General features: G+C 46.6%; 1 protein-coding gene across 2 annotated transcripts in view; it reads left to right on the top strand.

Annotated features, from left to right (window-relative positions):
* Positions 1-17,122, top strand: part of INSR (insulin receptor) — a 55,632-nt gene that overhangs the window by 23,264 nt on the left and 15,246 nt on the right. For both annotated transcript variants that reach the window (XM_082780140.1, XM_082780139.1), the window contains exons 3-10: positions 8,001-8,316; positions 9,870-10,015; positions 10,332-10,476; positions 10,730-10,944; positions 13,263-13,389; positions 14,041-14,291; positions 14,674-14,841; positions 15,569-15,770. In XM_082780140.1, the coding sequence (XP_082636266.1) occupies positions 8,001-8,316; positions 9,870-10,015; positions 10,332-10,476; positions 10,730-10,944; positions 13,263-13,389; positions 14,041-14,291; positions 14,674-14,841; positions 15,569-15,770 (1,570 nt within the window). The remainder of the gene's footprint in view (positions 1-8,000; positions 8,317-9,869; positions 10,016-10,331; positions 10,477-10,729; positions 10,945-13,262; positions 13,390-14,040; positions 14,292-14,673; positions 14,842-15,568; positions 15,771-17,122) is intronic.

Consider the following 17,122-nt stretch of genomic DNA (forward strand, 5'->3'; position numbering starts at 1 on the left):
GTTTGTGTTGATTTGTGTGGGACCATTATGTTCAGTGACAGCTGGCTGAGGACTCCGGGTTTTCTGAAGATGCAGCCTCAGTTTTGGGGCTTGAGTATTCTGGAAAAACAAAGAAAAACAAGCAGAAGTTGCTGCACGAAGCACCCAGCTCACTTTAAACACAAAGTACAAGGAGCAGCCTTGCTCTGCTCGCCAGAGCACGGCACAACAGCAGTGGTGTGGACACAGGGTGAGGTATTTACAACTTCTCGTTGTTATCCTTGTGCGCACTTTGTGCCACTTGTTCCGCCTCTAACAGCGCTGCTGTGTTTTCAAATCAAATGCCGTGTTTTGATGTTTTGAGCTTGATTGCCGACAGTTTAGCCAGGTTTCGAAGAGTTACCTTTACCTGCCTGGGGAATCGGCTTGTTTGAAAGGTGCTGGGGGAATGAGGACAGAGCTGGTCCTGAGTTGTGTTTTCATTTCTTTTGCCTTTGTCTCCTAACTCTTTGTCCCTAACACGTTGTAAACACCATGTGGACTCCTTAAAATGGATGGAAGGAGAATATTGCTTTGATTTCTATTCTGCTGGGGCTGTACAGGGCAATATGGGGCATCCACTTCTCCGAGTAAATAGCTGGGGTGATGGCGGAGAGCAGGAGAGAAAACCTTCAAGGGAGGAAAGCAGAAGATGTGGAGGATCTGTGAAACGACAGAGCCCATCCCATCGGTCTTCTGGGAAGAGGTGAGGCAGTTTCATAGCTGATGTTCGTAGCCCGAGAGGATCCCATCCCTGAAAATAAGAGCTGACAGTCATGCTGCCTGAGTAATTCCAGCTACGGAGGTGACAGCCACTGACTCTGCGGTTCCTTGGGGCTTTGGACAGCGGGGCAGAGATGCTGGCCTGTACCCGTGGTGAGGTACCTGCAGGAGCATGTTTGCAAAGGCCGTGACTTGCGATAACGAGTGAGTTGTAAGGGCGTTGTGGATCCATTGTGGTTTATGACTTCCTCCAGGCTTCATCGTATAAAGATGATTTATGTAAATATGTTTGCTATATATGTGTGTGGATAGATAGGCAGCTGTAGAGATGTTTGAGTTCCTCACAGCAAATATTCTGTATTCTTTGGGATAATTTGTGCAGTAAATTTCTCTGTTTCCTGAACAACGGAATACTTCACAGCCTGAACAGCAGAAGGGTAGCAGGGAAGAGACTGCTTTTCTGAAGGGATCTCCCTTCATCCGCTCTTTCCCTGTATCAACACCAGAGCTCAACCTTTTTCCTTATCTCCATTCAACAACTTCTCTCGGAGGCCCCTGCATCCTCCATTATCACTGCTGGACAAGGGGGCTCACGGCTCCAGACCCTTTTATCTTTCCTAACCTGAGGTACGTTGGCATTCAGGATGTCCCACCACGTTTGCTGATCCTAACAGATCCATGCACCAGAATCTCTGGGGGTTTTAACGGGGGTGGCAGTTCTGGGCTGGGAGGATGGCACTGGTCCCATTTTGGGGTATTTGAGACATTTGCTGGAGCTTCAAATAAGCACGTAACTTGTGAAAGGGTTTGGAGGCGACACGAGTTTTTTCTTATCCTTGCTGATCCGTGAGATAAGAATTGTAATATTGTCCCCGAGAAATGTCAATGGGAAGAGTTTCCTTTCTGTTTGAGTAACAACGTGTTGTTTTTGGAAGTCACTGTCTATGGGAAGGGAGGCACCTGCAGTTAATTTTATCTGTTCCTGTGTAAGTACGGACCTCCTGATGTTCCCAACCCGCAGTTCAGTGGGGTCGTGGCATTATGTACTGGAATCTCCAATTTTATAAATAACGCTGATTTTAGTGCTGATTGGAAAACCTCGAATTCATTTGGCGCTCGCTCGCTCCCAGGTTGGTGTGAAAGTACTGAAGCCTTGCGTGTGAGTAAAAGCACTTGGGCTGCTGCTTTTTGGGCGAGTTGTTCCCGTGGTGTTGGAGCACAGGGAAGGACTGATGCTGTCAGAGCATTTGAGTGCTGTGAGTAGCTGAAAAAGTCTGCCCGAGTGGCTCGTGGTGTTCCCTCAATTTCACTTGCTAACTCCAGCCAGCGCCAGGCGTTGCCGGCAGCCCTTTTTGCAGAAGCACGTCAACCTCGTGTTTTCTGTGCACTTCTGGTTTTCACCACTTATTTTGTGGAGCCTGGGAGAGCTGTCGCTTTTGGTCCATGAAGCAACCAAAAGCCTTGGTGCTCCTTGCAGCCTCATGGACCGCTGCGGCCACACTCGCCCTGGGCACATTTGTGCTGCGGTGACACCCCTGGGAGCTGCTCGCTGTCATGCTCGGGGCTTGGGTTTCTCCTCCCTGGTCTCGGTGACATGAAGAAATAATTGAAGGACACAAGCCACAGCGCAGAGGGGTTGGCAGCATGCTGTCCTTTTTGCAGCAGCCCTCTACAAACCACGCTGCTATGGAGTTGTAGATGTATACCTAGTCTCCACTGGACAGGGTTTTGGTTATTTAATAGCTTCTCTCATTCTTATGATATGTGATTGTGCTCAGGGTAGGTGTCACCTTGGCAAGTTCTGATTAAATGCTCACAAGAAAGGTGATCAGGAGTTTAAAAAAAAAATTATATATATCTATTGTGGATAAAACTTACAGAACAGTAGCAAGCAAAATTAAGTGACTTGCTGAATTTGAAGCTGCCTTGGCAGGTGAATCAATTTAATCTTGGAAGTGATCAAGTAAAAAAAAAAATACATATTTTTTTTGTATAACATGCCTTAATAGATAATTTTATAAGGAGACAAGCTTCATAAGGATTTCAGTGCTGCTTAGTGCTTGTAGAAATTCAGGAAACCAGGCTCTGGTGCTAAATTAAGGTCCCGTGCTTGCAGCACTCGGAGGAGCGTGCCGTGGGCGCTCGTCCCGGCCTTGCCTTTCCTTTCCCTTTGCTTTTTGTTTACAATTTGAGCCGCAGGCACCCGATTCTGCGGGGCTCGCCGTCCTGCAAAATGAAATCACAGCTCCCACCGCGACCGCGGCTCCAGCCTGTGAGTGCGTGGGGAGGGGATTACTTGGCTAAATTTACGACGGATACTACGGCCGCTTACAGTAAGAGAAAACAGGGCGAGGGAGAGCTCCGCTACCCCGCGTCACACACGCCTGCGTGTAGCATTACACCGGCCTCAGCGCTGGCATCCAGCTATGCTCCTCGCGGCCAAACCAAGCCGTTTTAAGCGGCGTCAGCGCCGGCTTCACGCCGCCTTGGGGTTCCCAACGCTGTGGGCTCGGGGGGCAAGCGGCTGGAGCCTGGATGCCTCCTGCCCAGAGCCTGGATGCCTCCTATCCGGGCAGTGAACGCATTGGCTGCGGCCGCGGGCGGTGCTGCTGCTGCCGGGCTGGCTTCCTGACCTGGACTCGTGCGGATCAGGAGCTGCTCGGTGGCGGTGGAAGGAGCTGGGGCAGCAGAAAGGGATTTTGGGGGGCGGTGAGGAGGGGTCTGCGCCCTGCTGCTGCTGGCCAAGGGGAGCAGCTTGCAGGGAAAAGTCACGTCCATTCGGGACCAGCCGGCACCGCAAGCATCCAGGAGCATCTGCCCAGCGTTACACGATGTTTGTCCAGGGGACTTAGGACTTATTCATGACGCATACCTCTTATTACACCCAAGCCCCCTCTGTTTGAATAACCCCCCCTCATCACGCCCAACCCACCCTCTGAGTACTCAGCTCGCCCAGAACACAGCAACATAAACCCCTCGAGCGGCAGGGGGCCCAAAGGGAGAGCAAAACTTCCCCAGGGTGATTTTATTTTCTTTTCCTGACAACTCGCTTGCTATTGTTTTGTTAGCAGGAAGCAAAAACGAGACCTGAGACAAACGTTTTCAATCACACTTTGATATTCAAATTGTGCTCATTAGCTGGGCGGCTTAGTGCTTAATTGACTTTCCTGTTAAATGGGGATCTTCTGGGTACTGGTGTCAGCTGGGGAATGTGTTTGCAGTTTCCGTGCATTTTTGTTTCCACCTGCAGCCCCGGGAAGCTGTGAAAGGCAGGAGGGACCCACGGAGGTAGGAATTCCTTTGCGCTGACTCTGCTGCCTTTTGTCCCCCCCAGCTGGGCCTCAGCTGCACGAAGAAATGTCAGTTTGAATCTCTAATCAGAAAGGTTTGTAAAATGCATTGTTTCCCAAGTCTCTGGAGCCACCCTAGCTAGCTAGTTAAATATTTATTCACCCCTGGACCAACAGGTTTAAACCTCTGTGTCAGCTCCGTTTCTCCCCCCATCCAGGGCAGATTCGTTACATGTCGTACAGTTTATCATCTTTGGATGGGGAATTTAAAAGCCCTATTCTTAAATCTACTGATGAAGAGGTCTGTGTGATTGTGCTGAGCAGCTTTGCTCTGGCACCGGTGCAGAAATACTTCTTCCTGAATGAAGAGAATCGACTCTTTTCCCTATCGAGAGAGGAAGGCATCACATTCCCCAAAACATCAATTCCTGCAGCGTGGACCAGGGGCTGTGCAGGAGCTACGTATGAGCTCAGATGGTCCCTCCTGGGACCTCCTGAACCCCACCATCATCCCCAAAGCACGGTCTCATTGTAAAGCAGGGCCTTTTTGCGGGCCATGTCAGCTGCTGGAGTCTACAAACCTCGATGACAGAGGGGTAATGAGATGGACCTGGTCTGCACCCCCCTGTTTGGTGCTCTCCTGCTCTGTAAGGGTAACCCTGGAGGAAAAAAGCCCCTGCCTGACCCGTTGGGAGTCACATAGCCTGGGTGCTCTGGTAGCACTTCCAAGTGGCAGTAAAGGTATGCTGGAGAGCTTTCTGCCTGATTTTCAGGTGCTCAGAAAATGAAGCACCTTCTAGCACGCATACTTTGATAAAGTCAGAATGGCATCTGTTCAGGATCCTCCATATCGAGGGTTTGCACAAAATGGTGATTGACAACTTATTGTCCTGAGGCTTAGTGCAGGAGGGAAAAAAAAAAAGCGTTGCCTTGGCTGCTCTGCTTTCTTCGAGTTGTCTTTTAGACATCAAAAGCTCTTAGAGCGGGAGAGAGAAACGTTAAGAACAATTTAAAAATAGCTTAATTGTATCCTCCCAAAACCTTTAGAGTTGAGAATTCGAACAGTTTCTGCCCTGTGAATATTTGCAGCTGAGATTAAGATGTGTAAACAAGCACGGGACTTTGAAGATTAGTTTCCATTACCAGTAAAAGCTCTTGCGTGGCGTAACGTAAAGGAGGTGCCATGTGTCACTGGGGGTTTGGCACGAGAGCCAGCTTCTCCAAGCTACCTGTTTGCTCCCCTGACTCCTTATTAAACAAATTTCTTCATATTTTAAGCTCTGAAGTCCCTAAGCCTGGAGCAGCCCCTGGGGCTAGCCTTTTGCCTCCTGGACCGCAGCGAGCGCTGCTGAAAACCTTGACATTTTAGGCTGGAATCAGTAAGTTTGATAGTGCTTTGGACTCAGTTCTGGAATTTTCTGTCTGCGTCCTTCTGTTGCCAATGTTTCTAATAAACTGCAGCCACGACATCTGTTGCTAGACTGTGCTCCATCTGTGGCCTGGTGCAGGACGTGTACCCGGGTTTTTAAAACAAGCACCGCGCTTTGTATTTCGTCTAATACGAGGTGTCATCTGCAAGGTGCTTCCATTTACCTGCTGCAATTTCGGTCAGTTGTTTCAGAGCGTTTCAAAGCGATGGGTTCACAACGTGAGACCCAGAAAAGGGCAAAAACTTTGTCAGGGGAAATGAAAATGGCTTTGAAGCGCTCGCTGGTGTTTCGTATTGATGGGCAAATCCTGGGGGACGCCCGGAGAAGATACCTGACGTGGGAGCAGTCAGATATTTACGAGGTCAAATTAACCTTAGGAGAGAGTTTCAACTTCAGCTATTTCATATTTTTCAAAGGATTTGTCAGGCTGGAACAAACCAGAGGTTGCTCATCTTCGCTATCCCGCCTACCGCAGCGCCTGCTGCTGCTTCCAAGAAGGGCATTAACTCCTTTAGCACACTTCTGCAATCTCTTAGCAGGGGCTGAGCACAGCAGAGGGGTTTTTTTCTTCCTAACCACAGCTGGTGATTTGATGGTAAAAACACTGGTAGCACGCTGTACCATGGATCCTGCGTGCTGCTCCTTTGGTTGACTAAAACTAAACCACATTCTGCTGCTGGGCTGCTCGCGCGTTAGCCAGAAGTTAAAAATAACATTTTAGCCTCTGTACATCAGTCTGCCTGGAACATCCCCAAGAAAAGCCCCTCCTGCTCCAACGCTGAATATCAAGAAAAATGAACTCCTTAGGCCAACCGTCGTGGCTTTTTTTTGTTTTGTTCTGTAGGAGAGAGGGGCAGTTTCTGTACTTTTATCTGCCTTATTTTTGCGGATTGTTTTTCTGAGGAGTTTTTTTTGTATCATGCAGTTCACCTAACGTTGCCTAAGGTGAAAATCTTGGGTTTGTCCATCGCTAGTGCAGTTAGCAGGCGTGTTTTGGGGCTGTCAGTACCCTGGACTGGAGACATCAGGCAGCAGGGTTTGGCTGTGTGAGCGGCAGAGTCAGCGTGCCTGATCTTATCCTTCCTTCTGCTGTCACCTTCCGTAGGGTTTGGGTTTTTGCCTTGACCCATTCATTTTAGAAACCGTCCCTCCTGGAAGCTGTGGGGCAAGCGACGAGCTGGCGTTGCCCAGGGTTGGACAGCGTTGCTGTGCTGAAATGCAGTCATAGCCTCTTCCAGAAAAAAAAAAAAACAAAACGCATACAAATCCTAATTTGGGTGGTATTTTATATTGTTTCCTCTCTGCTCTTTTCTGTTACTTTGCACTTGTGAGAATTGCTGTGAACGTGGCATCATTTCAGTGGAGGTAAGAGGATAAAGAGGCATGCACTTTTCTGACACAGGGGCTCTTGGTTTCACTGCTTTTAGCATCCTGACTGGGGTGGCAAAGCCTCTGTTGGGAGGCTGGAGGGGTGGGCAGCAGCTCGTGGCAATGCCTCCTCCCTCCTGCTGCAGGTGAATTTCTTTTCGGACTGCATATTCTCTATGGACAGAAAGCTCGGGGAATTTGGGGTCAGAGGCTCTGTGCTGCCATGCAGTTAAATCCAGGCCCATGTCCCCATTCCCTTGCTCTCAAATTCTCTCTCCTGTGGTTTAAATGGCAGCATCAAAGCTGCACTTGGCTTTCGTGCTTGCTCTGGATTAAGCTCTTGGGTGCAGTTGGTTCAGCCTCGTGTGAGCAGTGAGACCGAGGGTGAAGGTGCTGAGCAGTCAGTGAGGTGCCAGGACCACGCTTCCCTCGGTTTGCTCCACGTCCCCTCCAGCTCCTGGGTCAGCGTTAGTCACGGTGTTTTGCCCTGAGCTCTGCTGCCGCTTGCTTTCCATTTCAAAGCCCCAAACCGCTCATTAAGAGTGTTGCGAGGCACTAAGTAATGGATAATTAAAAAGCAAGCCAGAAAAACCTCAAGCACTTGTGGGTGCCCTTCTTCTCGGGCTGGCTGGGAGAATCGCCGACGAGCTTGTGCTGGCTCCAGGGCAGCAGCTTCCTCCTGGGGAACTGGTGATACGCAGATAGGAAGCTGAAGGGTTATGTAAAGGTATTGTTGGGCATGCATTATTCGCAGCATTTTCATAGGAAATCCAGTTTTTTAAACTAAGGAAGTGTCTGTCCCAGCCTGGAAAGCTTGCACTGCGTGGATCTCCTCGCCTCTGGGATTCAGGAGTAGGGTTGGCGTCACCAAAGCACTCCTGGGAGCCTCCCAGTGCTGGGCAGAGAGAAGAGGAAAACTTGATTTTCTATTTTTGAAGATGAGCTTTAATGAGCTGTGAATGGCAACACGCTTCAAAAATATTTTGAAAATTTGGAGTTTGTAATTGAAAAGAGGAGATGAGGCAGACTGCTGCGCTTGATGGGTGGCTGTTTGAAAAGAAGGTCGCCAAGCCAGGCAGGACAAAGTGTGGTTGCTGCTAAGGCTTTTGTGGTCGTGCTTCGCTGGGCTGTCCTGTGACACTCAGTTTCTTTTTATCTTTTCTCTTCACAGTCTGTCCAGCTGCCTGCAAGTCGCAAGGCTGCACCTCCGATGGCCAGTGCTGTCACAGCGAATGCCTGGGGGACTGCACGGAGCCCAACAACCCCGAGAAATGCGTGGCGTGCCGCAACTTCTACCTTGATGGCACTTGCGTGGATGCCTGCCCGCCCGGTTACTATCACTTTGAGGGCTGGCGCTGCGTGACCTTCAGCTTCTGCCAGGAGCTGCACAACAAATGCAAAAACGCCAGGGAGTCGGGGTGTCACGTTATCCACAACAACGAATGTGTTCACGAATGCCCGTCGGGGTACATCATGAATTCCAGCAAGTAAGTGCAGGCGTCCCCAAGTAAAGGAACCGAGCTGTAGTTTGGGTGTTTTTCTGGTGTTTTGTGTCCTTTTCTTCCTCTTGGATAGGGGGTTTGTATTCTGTCTCAAGGCCAGGAAAAGTTCCTGGTGCTTGAGTGCCTGTGATAATTACCTGGTCTACTTTAATATGATTTGCAAACTAATACCTTGCTAATTCAAGCCGTTAAAAGCAGACAGGTTTACCCGTGGTGTGCCAGTAGTTTATTCTGCTTCTCTTACTCTCAAGTCTGGAAAAACTGGGAGAGGGGGGTTGAAGGAGAGGACAAGGAAAAGGAGTGTCCTCAGGTTGGAAGGGTCTTGGTGTAATTGAGTGAGACGAGGGAGAATGAGAAGCATCAGCAGCGCTGCTTACCTTCCCCTCCAAAGCCGACCTCAGACTAGAAAGCTTTGTTTTTAAGCAGAATAGGGAAAAATTGTGTCTAATCAAGAGAGCATAGCGTATTTGATCAGATCATTCTTAGAATATCTGTCCCTCGTCCCTGTAATTACTTTCGCTGAGCAGGTTCAAGCTGTGCCAGACATAAATGGACAATGTAACAAACAACTGTAGTATGAGTCAAAGCAGGGAACAGCCATTCTGACTATTCCCAGGCTTTTTCAACAAAGAAGTTAAATAATTTATGTTGCTGAGCTGTTTATCGCTGAAAACTTCGTTGTTTGTCCCGCAATAACATTATATATTGTGATGAGTCAGATTTCCTATGAATATTGGTAGCTTTGTGCCCGCATGTGTTTGCTCCTGACATAACAAATTCAGGGAATTCGCTCTAACAGGACTTTCTATTCCATTTCCTGTTTTGCTGTTCGAAAGAATGAACCAGCAGCCCCCAGAGCTGATGTGCTGCTGGGGTAACAGCAGCCCTCTCCTCTCTCCTCTACTTGTTCCAGGCTGCTTTCAGTAGGACCTCGCAGCACTGCGCTTCTCCTAGGGCATTTATTTCTCAGAACTAGTTGGAAACACGTTCTTGTGGTGTTATGACCAGGGCAAGCAATCATCTTGCTGCCATTTAAGCAGCATTTCCCCAGAGCACAAAGCACATGCTTGCTTGCCTTTTTTTTTCAATGCAACTTTACATGAAGTCCTTAATCACTGGATTCCCAGATGAATGGCCAGTAATCCCCTCATCAATTACATTTTTGGTTAATGCTCTTGGGGTGGAGAATGGGCGTGGGTTTTTTGATCTTGAAGCCCTGGGTGTGTGTAGCACTGTACAGCATCGTGGTGACTGGGCTACTCAAAATAGTCAGAATTGCTTCATTCTGGTTTTTGTTGTATAGAAAGGACAGAGTGACTAGAGTGTGAAATATGGAAATGACAATTTTAAGAATAACCAGTGGTTATTTGGAGTTCTTCAGAGCCTTGTGCTGCACACTGCGAGTGACTCCCACGGTGTATTGTCAGGATGCTTTTGCTTTGTGTCGATTGCTCTGCTTTTGAGAACTGCTGGAGATGCCCCCAGAGTATGTTCTGCAGAAGCATCTCATCTGTGTTCTCGACTCTCTTGTCTTTCAGCCTGCACTGTACTCCCTGCGCAGGGCCTTGTCCAAAGGTTTGCGACTTTGGGAAGGAGAAGACTATCGATTCGGTGACATCAGCACAAGAGCTCCGTGGCTGCACGGTTGTTAATGGAAGCTTAGTTATAAATATCCGGGGAGGAAGTAAGTTCTGCATGAGTAAGGGGGTAGGGAGCCCTGGGTGTCAGATCAGTGAATATGACACCATCCAGGAGCTGGGGCTTTTCTTTTTAGCTTTGACTGCTCTCTGAATCCAAGAGCAATTCAGAAAAAATAACTGCAAAGTAAAAGCTCTTCTCATAGTCATTGGGGTGTTTTGTTTTGTTTTGTTTTGCTAACCGATTTATCTAAGATCTTTTGGATTGATGCAGAGTAGTACCCTGTAATCTGCTTGGGCTCTGATATCAGTGTTTCTCTCCATGCTATCAGAAAGCTAAAACTGATGTTTTTCTCTCCATAGATAACATAGCAGCTGAGCTAGAAGCGAATCTTGGCTTGATAGAAGAAATCTCAGGTTACCTAAAAATTCGCCGGTCTTATGCCTTGGTTTCTCTTTCTTTTTTTCGTAAACTACATCTGATCAGAGGAGAAACATTAGAAGCTGGGTGAGTTCTTTCAAAAGATATTTTAATGCTTTGAAGTGTAAGGAGTACCGGTGCTATCAGGGTGATTTGTATTGATAAACAATCCCTACGTTATTTTTAAACATTCCTCTGCCCATGGCTTATGGCCTGCCAGGGAAGATAGTTTGCATTTGTTTTCTCTTTGGTGTCTAGATTAGTGCATAAGGGCGGGTGAGGGGGGGAAGGACTTGTAGTGGATCTCCTCCCAACCCATATTTTCATTCTCTGCTTTCAGGAATTATTCATTTTATGCCTTGGACAACCAGAACCTTCGTCAGCTCTGGGACTGGAGTAAACACAACCTCACTATTGCACGAGGCAAACTCTTCTTCCATTATAATCCCAAACTGTGTTTGTCAGAAATCCACAAGATGGAGGAGATCTCTGGGACTAAGGGGCGTCAGGAAAGGAACGACATAGCCCTGAAGACAAACGGCGATCAAGCCTCATGTAAGAAAGTTCCAGAATGCACTGAGACTTGCATCATTTTCCTTTCCCTTTGTCTTTGCTAACCTCATGCTCTTAATGTCTCTCAGCCTAGCCTATGATTTTTTTTTTTGTCCAGGGACTGTCCTTGTCCTTTTGGTAAAGCACCAGGCATGTGACTTGCTGCTTGCTTGTACACAGTAGTGATACTGTCAATATGCCATGAGTAAAAGTACTCCTGGGTGCTGCATCTGGCCAGGAGCCTACCTTGGCAGCTTTGGTTTTCAGCAGTTTTCGCTTTGTGTGCTCAGCTGTGAGACTTTTCAGGGTTGAAGGCATTGTTGAGTCTTTTTGAAGAGTGTAGCACGATGTAACCTCAGTCCAGACTGGGACTTGGTGTTACTGCTGAGTACCTGCTTAATTGTCATAATCTTCTTTCCCCATGTCTTGAGGTGACAATATGCCCACACAATAAACACAGTGGAGGAACAGGATTTTCACCCATCTCTGGAGCCATCTGAGGGAGTTGCTGTGGCAACTGTCAGAGAGATTTTTCCAACAATTTTTGCTACGCCTTTTAAAGGTTTTTAAGCTAGTAGCTTCCTTTGACAATAACAATAACACAATGCCTGTATCAGCATGGCTAAAGAGCAAACATGCTGTGCTGCTTTATGCTCTAACTGAAATCATGCCACTGAAGGTGTAGTTTTGTAGACAGGTATTTTGGCAGCAATAATGCCATAATTACATCCCAAACCTGCTGTTTGTTCCCATTTTGTGCCACACACAATCCCAGTTCCCTGTTTATGCCAGGAAAATTTACAAGGCTACATAGTGAACCAGACTGAAGAAGTACTCTGGGGTAAAAAACAGTAAGCCATTTCTGCTTGCTGTTCTTAGCTTGTGTTGTGTCTCAGCTCTGCTTGGATTTATTTTGTAGCCCCACAAAGTTTTAAATCACACAGGATCAAGAGCAAGATGGCACATAAGGTTTAAGCAGGTATTGCCACTGCAGCCCCCAGTGTTCGTTGAATTATGATTTCAGTTCCTTGCTCTTTTATTAGCTTGCAATACTGCTTAGCACATCCTGTGGCAGCACTGTTTCTCTGCAATTGGTGGCAATGCTGCTTAAACGTCCCCTTCCCCAATTCTGCCCTTCGTTATGCGATGTAGCTATTTGTGAACAGACCTTAAAACTGAAGATCCTTCAGCTGAATCAATTTCCTGGTCTGGTTTGCCACATATCAACACATAGAGCCTTGCCAGCACAGTGGGGAGTGGGGAACGTAATGACTACCTATCTAAAAACTGGCAGTACCAGTGAAAAAACATACATGGAGCCGCACCCTCCGGGATATCGCAGCCCCAGCTTGGGCAGAGTGAAGGCAGCACAAGGCGTTAGCTGTCTGTAAAGGTCATCTCTTCCCCTGAGACACTGGCAGGATCTTCCCACATTTGGGGATGAGACTGGATTTGGGGTCCAAATGCAGCTCTTGTGGCTGTGTGCTGCTCCCAGGCTGGCTGATGGCTTTGTGTTAAAGGCAGCTGGAGGAGACGGTCGCGTTTCTTTTTGCCAGCTTTCACCCCCCCCTCTGCTCTGCTGTTCTCCATGCCACCCCCTACCTGAAACCACACGTTGCCAGCATGTTTGGCTTTTTGTTTGATTTTATGTTTCAACGCTAGTTTTCACATTGGCAGCATCCTGTTTACGAAAAAATAAAAAAAAGGGCACAACACCTTGTTTGTTCTGGATGCGGGGCAGCGAAATGAATGTTCTTCCTCCCTTGTGCAGCTACTGCAGGAATGGCAAATCCCATCAGAGCTACACAGTTTGTACTTCTTGGGCTGTTTGGACATACCATATCGTAATGCTTCCCTTGAGAATCGAAACTCCACCCTCCTGCAACTGTTTGTTGTCCTTCGCTCCTGTTTGCGAAGGGACTGTGCTACTCCCGGGCAAGGCTGAGAATTCACTCATTCTGAAGGCAGTGCCTACAAAAACTGTGCAAACCGAGTTGCTGGGTTCAGCTGTATATATTGTCATTAATTTAAAAATGTATTTCCTTTAGATTTCCTACTTACTAGCTTTTAGTTAAACTTGGGTTTATTTTCTTAAAGTCATAAAAAAAAATTGAAGCTGGCAGAAACCTTGGGAGGTCATCTATTCCAACCCCTGGCTTAAGGCAGGAATAACGTGGAAGTAAGATAAGTTTTTAATGAGTAGTTCTCAATGCCAAGGTTCTCATATTTATCTGTGGAGAACAGAAACTTCTAAAATAATGAAAAACAGAAAACTCTTTTTTAGCATTAAACAAACGATTGTCCTTTCTCTTTTGTTATAGGTGAAAATGAATTGCTGAAATTTTCTTCTATTAGAACATCTCACGACAAGATCCTGTTGAAGTGGGAGCCGTACTGGCCACCTGATTTCCGTGATCTTCTGGGATTTATGCTTTTTTACAAAGAAGCGTAAGTGGCAGCTTAAGGAGAGGGTAGCTCCAGTAACCCATGGTTGGGCTACAAAACGATAGCCATGCTGGGCTTCCACAAACAACAGCTGGCACTGAAGAGTAGATATTAAGACTGCTGTGGTCATAGCTAATTAGGAGCCAGACAGTCACAGACACTACACTTAAGTTTCTGATGTTACCCTTTTATATAAATGCTCATTAAGTTCCCTGACTTAACTTAGTTGTATACAGTGAAGATTGCTCATTTAAGAGCAACCCAAACATCAATTGTTCCAACTGTTCTAGACTTGCATGCTCTATCCATCTCCATAGGATAAGGAGGCATTTATTCCCGTTTAGGTAGGAAACAGTCTTTTAAAAATCAAGGTTACCAAACTGGTTTTCATTAGGCTGAAAATAATTAGCTGAGATTTAGTTGTATGGATTGGCTGTGGGGTGGTACCTGATCTGTGATGCTATTAGGAGGCTGGGTTACAAAGGCCCCTGTGCTTCATTTTCAGAATACATAGGAGAGATGATCAGACTTCCTGCAAGGTGTAAGGGATTGTAACTTTTGTGGATGTCTTTAGAAATGATGTTCCCAGAAGTTTGAAATTGGGATTTTGTTAATTTGAGCCTTTTTTTTTTTTTTTTTTTTTTTTTTTTAAAGCCCTTACCAAAATGTGACGGAGTTTGATGGACAAGATGCTTGTGGGTCAAATAGCTGGACAGTTGTGGATGTTGACCCACCGCCACGGTCAAACGAGCCCAAAGCCCAGGCCCAGCCAGGCTGGCTTCTTAGGGGCTTAAAGCCATGGACACAATATGCTGTGTTTGTTAAAACCCTGGTCACCTTCTCAGATGAACGAAGGACATACGGTGCCAAGAGTGAAATCATCTATGTCCAGACCAATGCTACTGGTCAGTATTATTTTAAATTAATGTTACATTGCAAATATAAAAGCAAAACAGACCTGTCTTCTGGCTGGTAGTCACGAGAGTCCCATATCTATGAATCTTTCCCCTAACACTGCTGCTCTACATTTGTAGGAAGGTATTCCTAAAGAAATGGAAGACTGTATGCTTCCCTGGATGGGGAGGGCGTGCCAGTGTGCACTTTTTCCACGTGCTGTGTGTAGGGCTTGTGTACGCTGGTGCGTCCTGCTGCAGGACTGTTGGGTGTCAGTGGGCCTACTACAGAGAGCACTGCTTGTTCCCAGGGAAATGGAAATGTTCCCTGTGTTTGTCGAGGTCTCTTTCAGAGCAGTGGAAGTGACCTCTTGTCTCTTTTCCACCCACCCAGTTCCGTCAGTTCCGTTAGATCCGATATCTGTTTCCAACTCTTCATCCCAAATTATTCTGAAGTGGAAGCCCCCGTCAGAGCCCAACGGGAACATCACGCACTACCTGGTATTCTGGCAGCAGCAGGCCGAAGACAGTGAGCTGTATGAACTCGATTACTGCCTAAAGGGTGAGTTCCACTTCTTGCTCTGTGCCCTTCTTTCAGGCCTTCCAGATGGTGGAGCTATCTCAGCATTGTATGGAGATTTTGCACACACCCTGGAGGTGCTCAGGATGCCTAATTTTGCTGTTCTGAAGTCTGTTGTTCAAGAAACAGGCTGCCATGTAGCTGCATTCTCCCACTGTTCAGTCACATTATACGTTAGTCGCTGTTGCCAAGTCACATGCAAATGATCTCCAAAACCATTTTTTCATGAAGTAATCTAACATAAATTTTTTATTTGTGCATCTCCCTTCTGCGCTTGTTCTTTTTAAACTGAGTAACCAGTTTAATAACAGCTATGGAGACAGTAAAGTAAAACACTGCAGTGTTTCTGGAGATCAGTGGCCAAGTTCATTTTTGAAGGCACCTTGTGCTTTAGGTTTTGGAATTATTTCAGGATTCAGAGTTTCACTGAGGACTCTCAGACTCTCCGCAGCTCTGTGTTACCCAAACTGAGGTGAACAGGGGTAGGACTCTGGTGACAGCAGCATTTGAGCTTCATTTCAGAGCTAGCATAGTTTTGAATCAAGGCCCTGTTGTAAGAGAGGGAACACTGCTCAACCCTAGATATGAGACCGTGGGAGGCCTAAATGTGCTATGAATCCTGTGTACTCTAGTTTTGGATCTTGCTAAGATCAAACATCTGCTTCTGGCATGCCAAGCATGAGTGATAATAGAATTGTTTTGTCCGTAGGATTAAAGCTGCCCTCAAGGACGTGGTCTCCTCCTTTTGAATCTGAAGACCCTCAGAAGTACAATCAAAGTGAAAATGAAGATGTCAGCGGAGAGTGTTGTTCCTGTCCTAAAACAGACTCTCAAATACAAAAGGAGCTGGAAGAGTCTGCTTTCCGCAAGACGTTTGAGAACTACCTTCACAACGAGGTTTTCGTCCCCAGGTATGAATAGCAAAACTCGCTGCCCACGTAGTCTGGGGTAGGGAAGTGTAATTGGTTACTAAACAAAAGTGTGGGGCTGGACACGGCCGTGTTGCTTGTCTGTCTGGGATTCCATGGGACCGTCAAGTCCAGCTGAATGTGTGTCGGAGGCTGGTGAGAGCTGAGTGCCTACAACTAATGGTATTACAGATCTGGAAGATTCCTCTCTATTTCCTGTCTCTGAATTCTCCTCAGCCTGAGAATAAAGGGCAAATCCACAACAAATAGCTAAAACCCTGTATCTCACTTAAACTTCTGTGAGGCCAAAAATAGCCATTTTTTTCTGTCTTAAAATTTCGTGATCTAGCTTCTCATCCAATTGAAAAGAAAGGGAAGTTTTACCATGCCACAGCCTTGTCCTTTAGCGCGGTATTTGCGGTCTTCCTTGCACTTAGTCTGGGAAATACTTCCAATACCATGAGGAATGCAAGTGCTGTGGGTGGTGAATGTCCTGTTTTGAATGGCACACACAGTGTCACATTAAGTGGTGTTGAATGTCTTCACACTTCATATGCAACTTACAGAGGAAGCACTGGGAATCAGGTTAGGCTGTAATGATTTACCCTCTTCACTGTCATGTATTTTGTGCTCTAAATTTGTTCTCTGCTTCCTGCCCTTAGCTATTAAACATTTACTTGCAGCTGCTTGACAAAAGCTACCTTTCTTCAGCGAGTGTTTTTGTATAACTGAGTGAATTGTAGGCAGTGTCTCTTCTTTGGGAGTCCGATTTTATGCCTGCAGTTGTCACGTGGAAATTTGTGCAGTCACTCCGTTTGCTATTTCTTTGCTTTTAGTGCTGATCAGGACAAGTTTCAGTGTGCAAAGTGCTGGCAGGACACACCATCTTTAAAAGCAGAAGAGAAACAAGCCATGTACAAAAGTCAAACTCCTCCTGATGTAGGCAAACAATACTGACAATCTGATTACTTTTTTTTTCCTCTTTTTCCTTTTCCTGTTTTTATTTGATTTTATTTTTATTTTATTGTGCAGCCAGCCCAGGATGCTTCTCAGGCCAGTTTCTGGGGTATGTATTTTAGGAAGAAACCAATCACCAGGATGTGCCACCTTGTCAGCCTGCTAAGGAAGAAATCTCTACTTCCCCTAGGCTAATTAATCTTTTTAGCACAAGCCTCTTCTGTTACAAGTGAACAGTAAAGATACCGTCCTGCTGACATGCATCCTCTCTTCTCTGACAAGTTTCAGGCTGTGGCAACATAAATTAGAATTTTCCTGTAAATACTGTGCCTATTGCCCATTCAAAGTGCAGCCTGTCTAGAGCCTGGCAACTGAGCACGAAATGCGTTTTACTTCAG

The sequence above is a fragment of the Aythya marila genome, assembly GCF_965140915.1.
Source record: "Aythya marila genome assembly, chromosome: 27".
Classification (NCBI taxonomy): Eukaryota; Metazoa; Chordata; class Aves; order Anseriformes; family Anatidae; genus Aythya; species Aythya marila.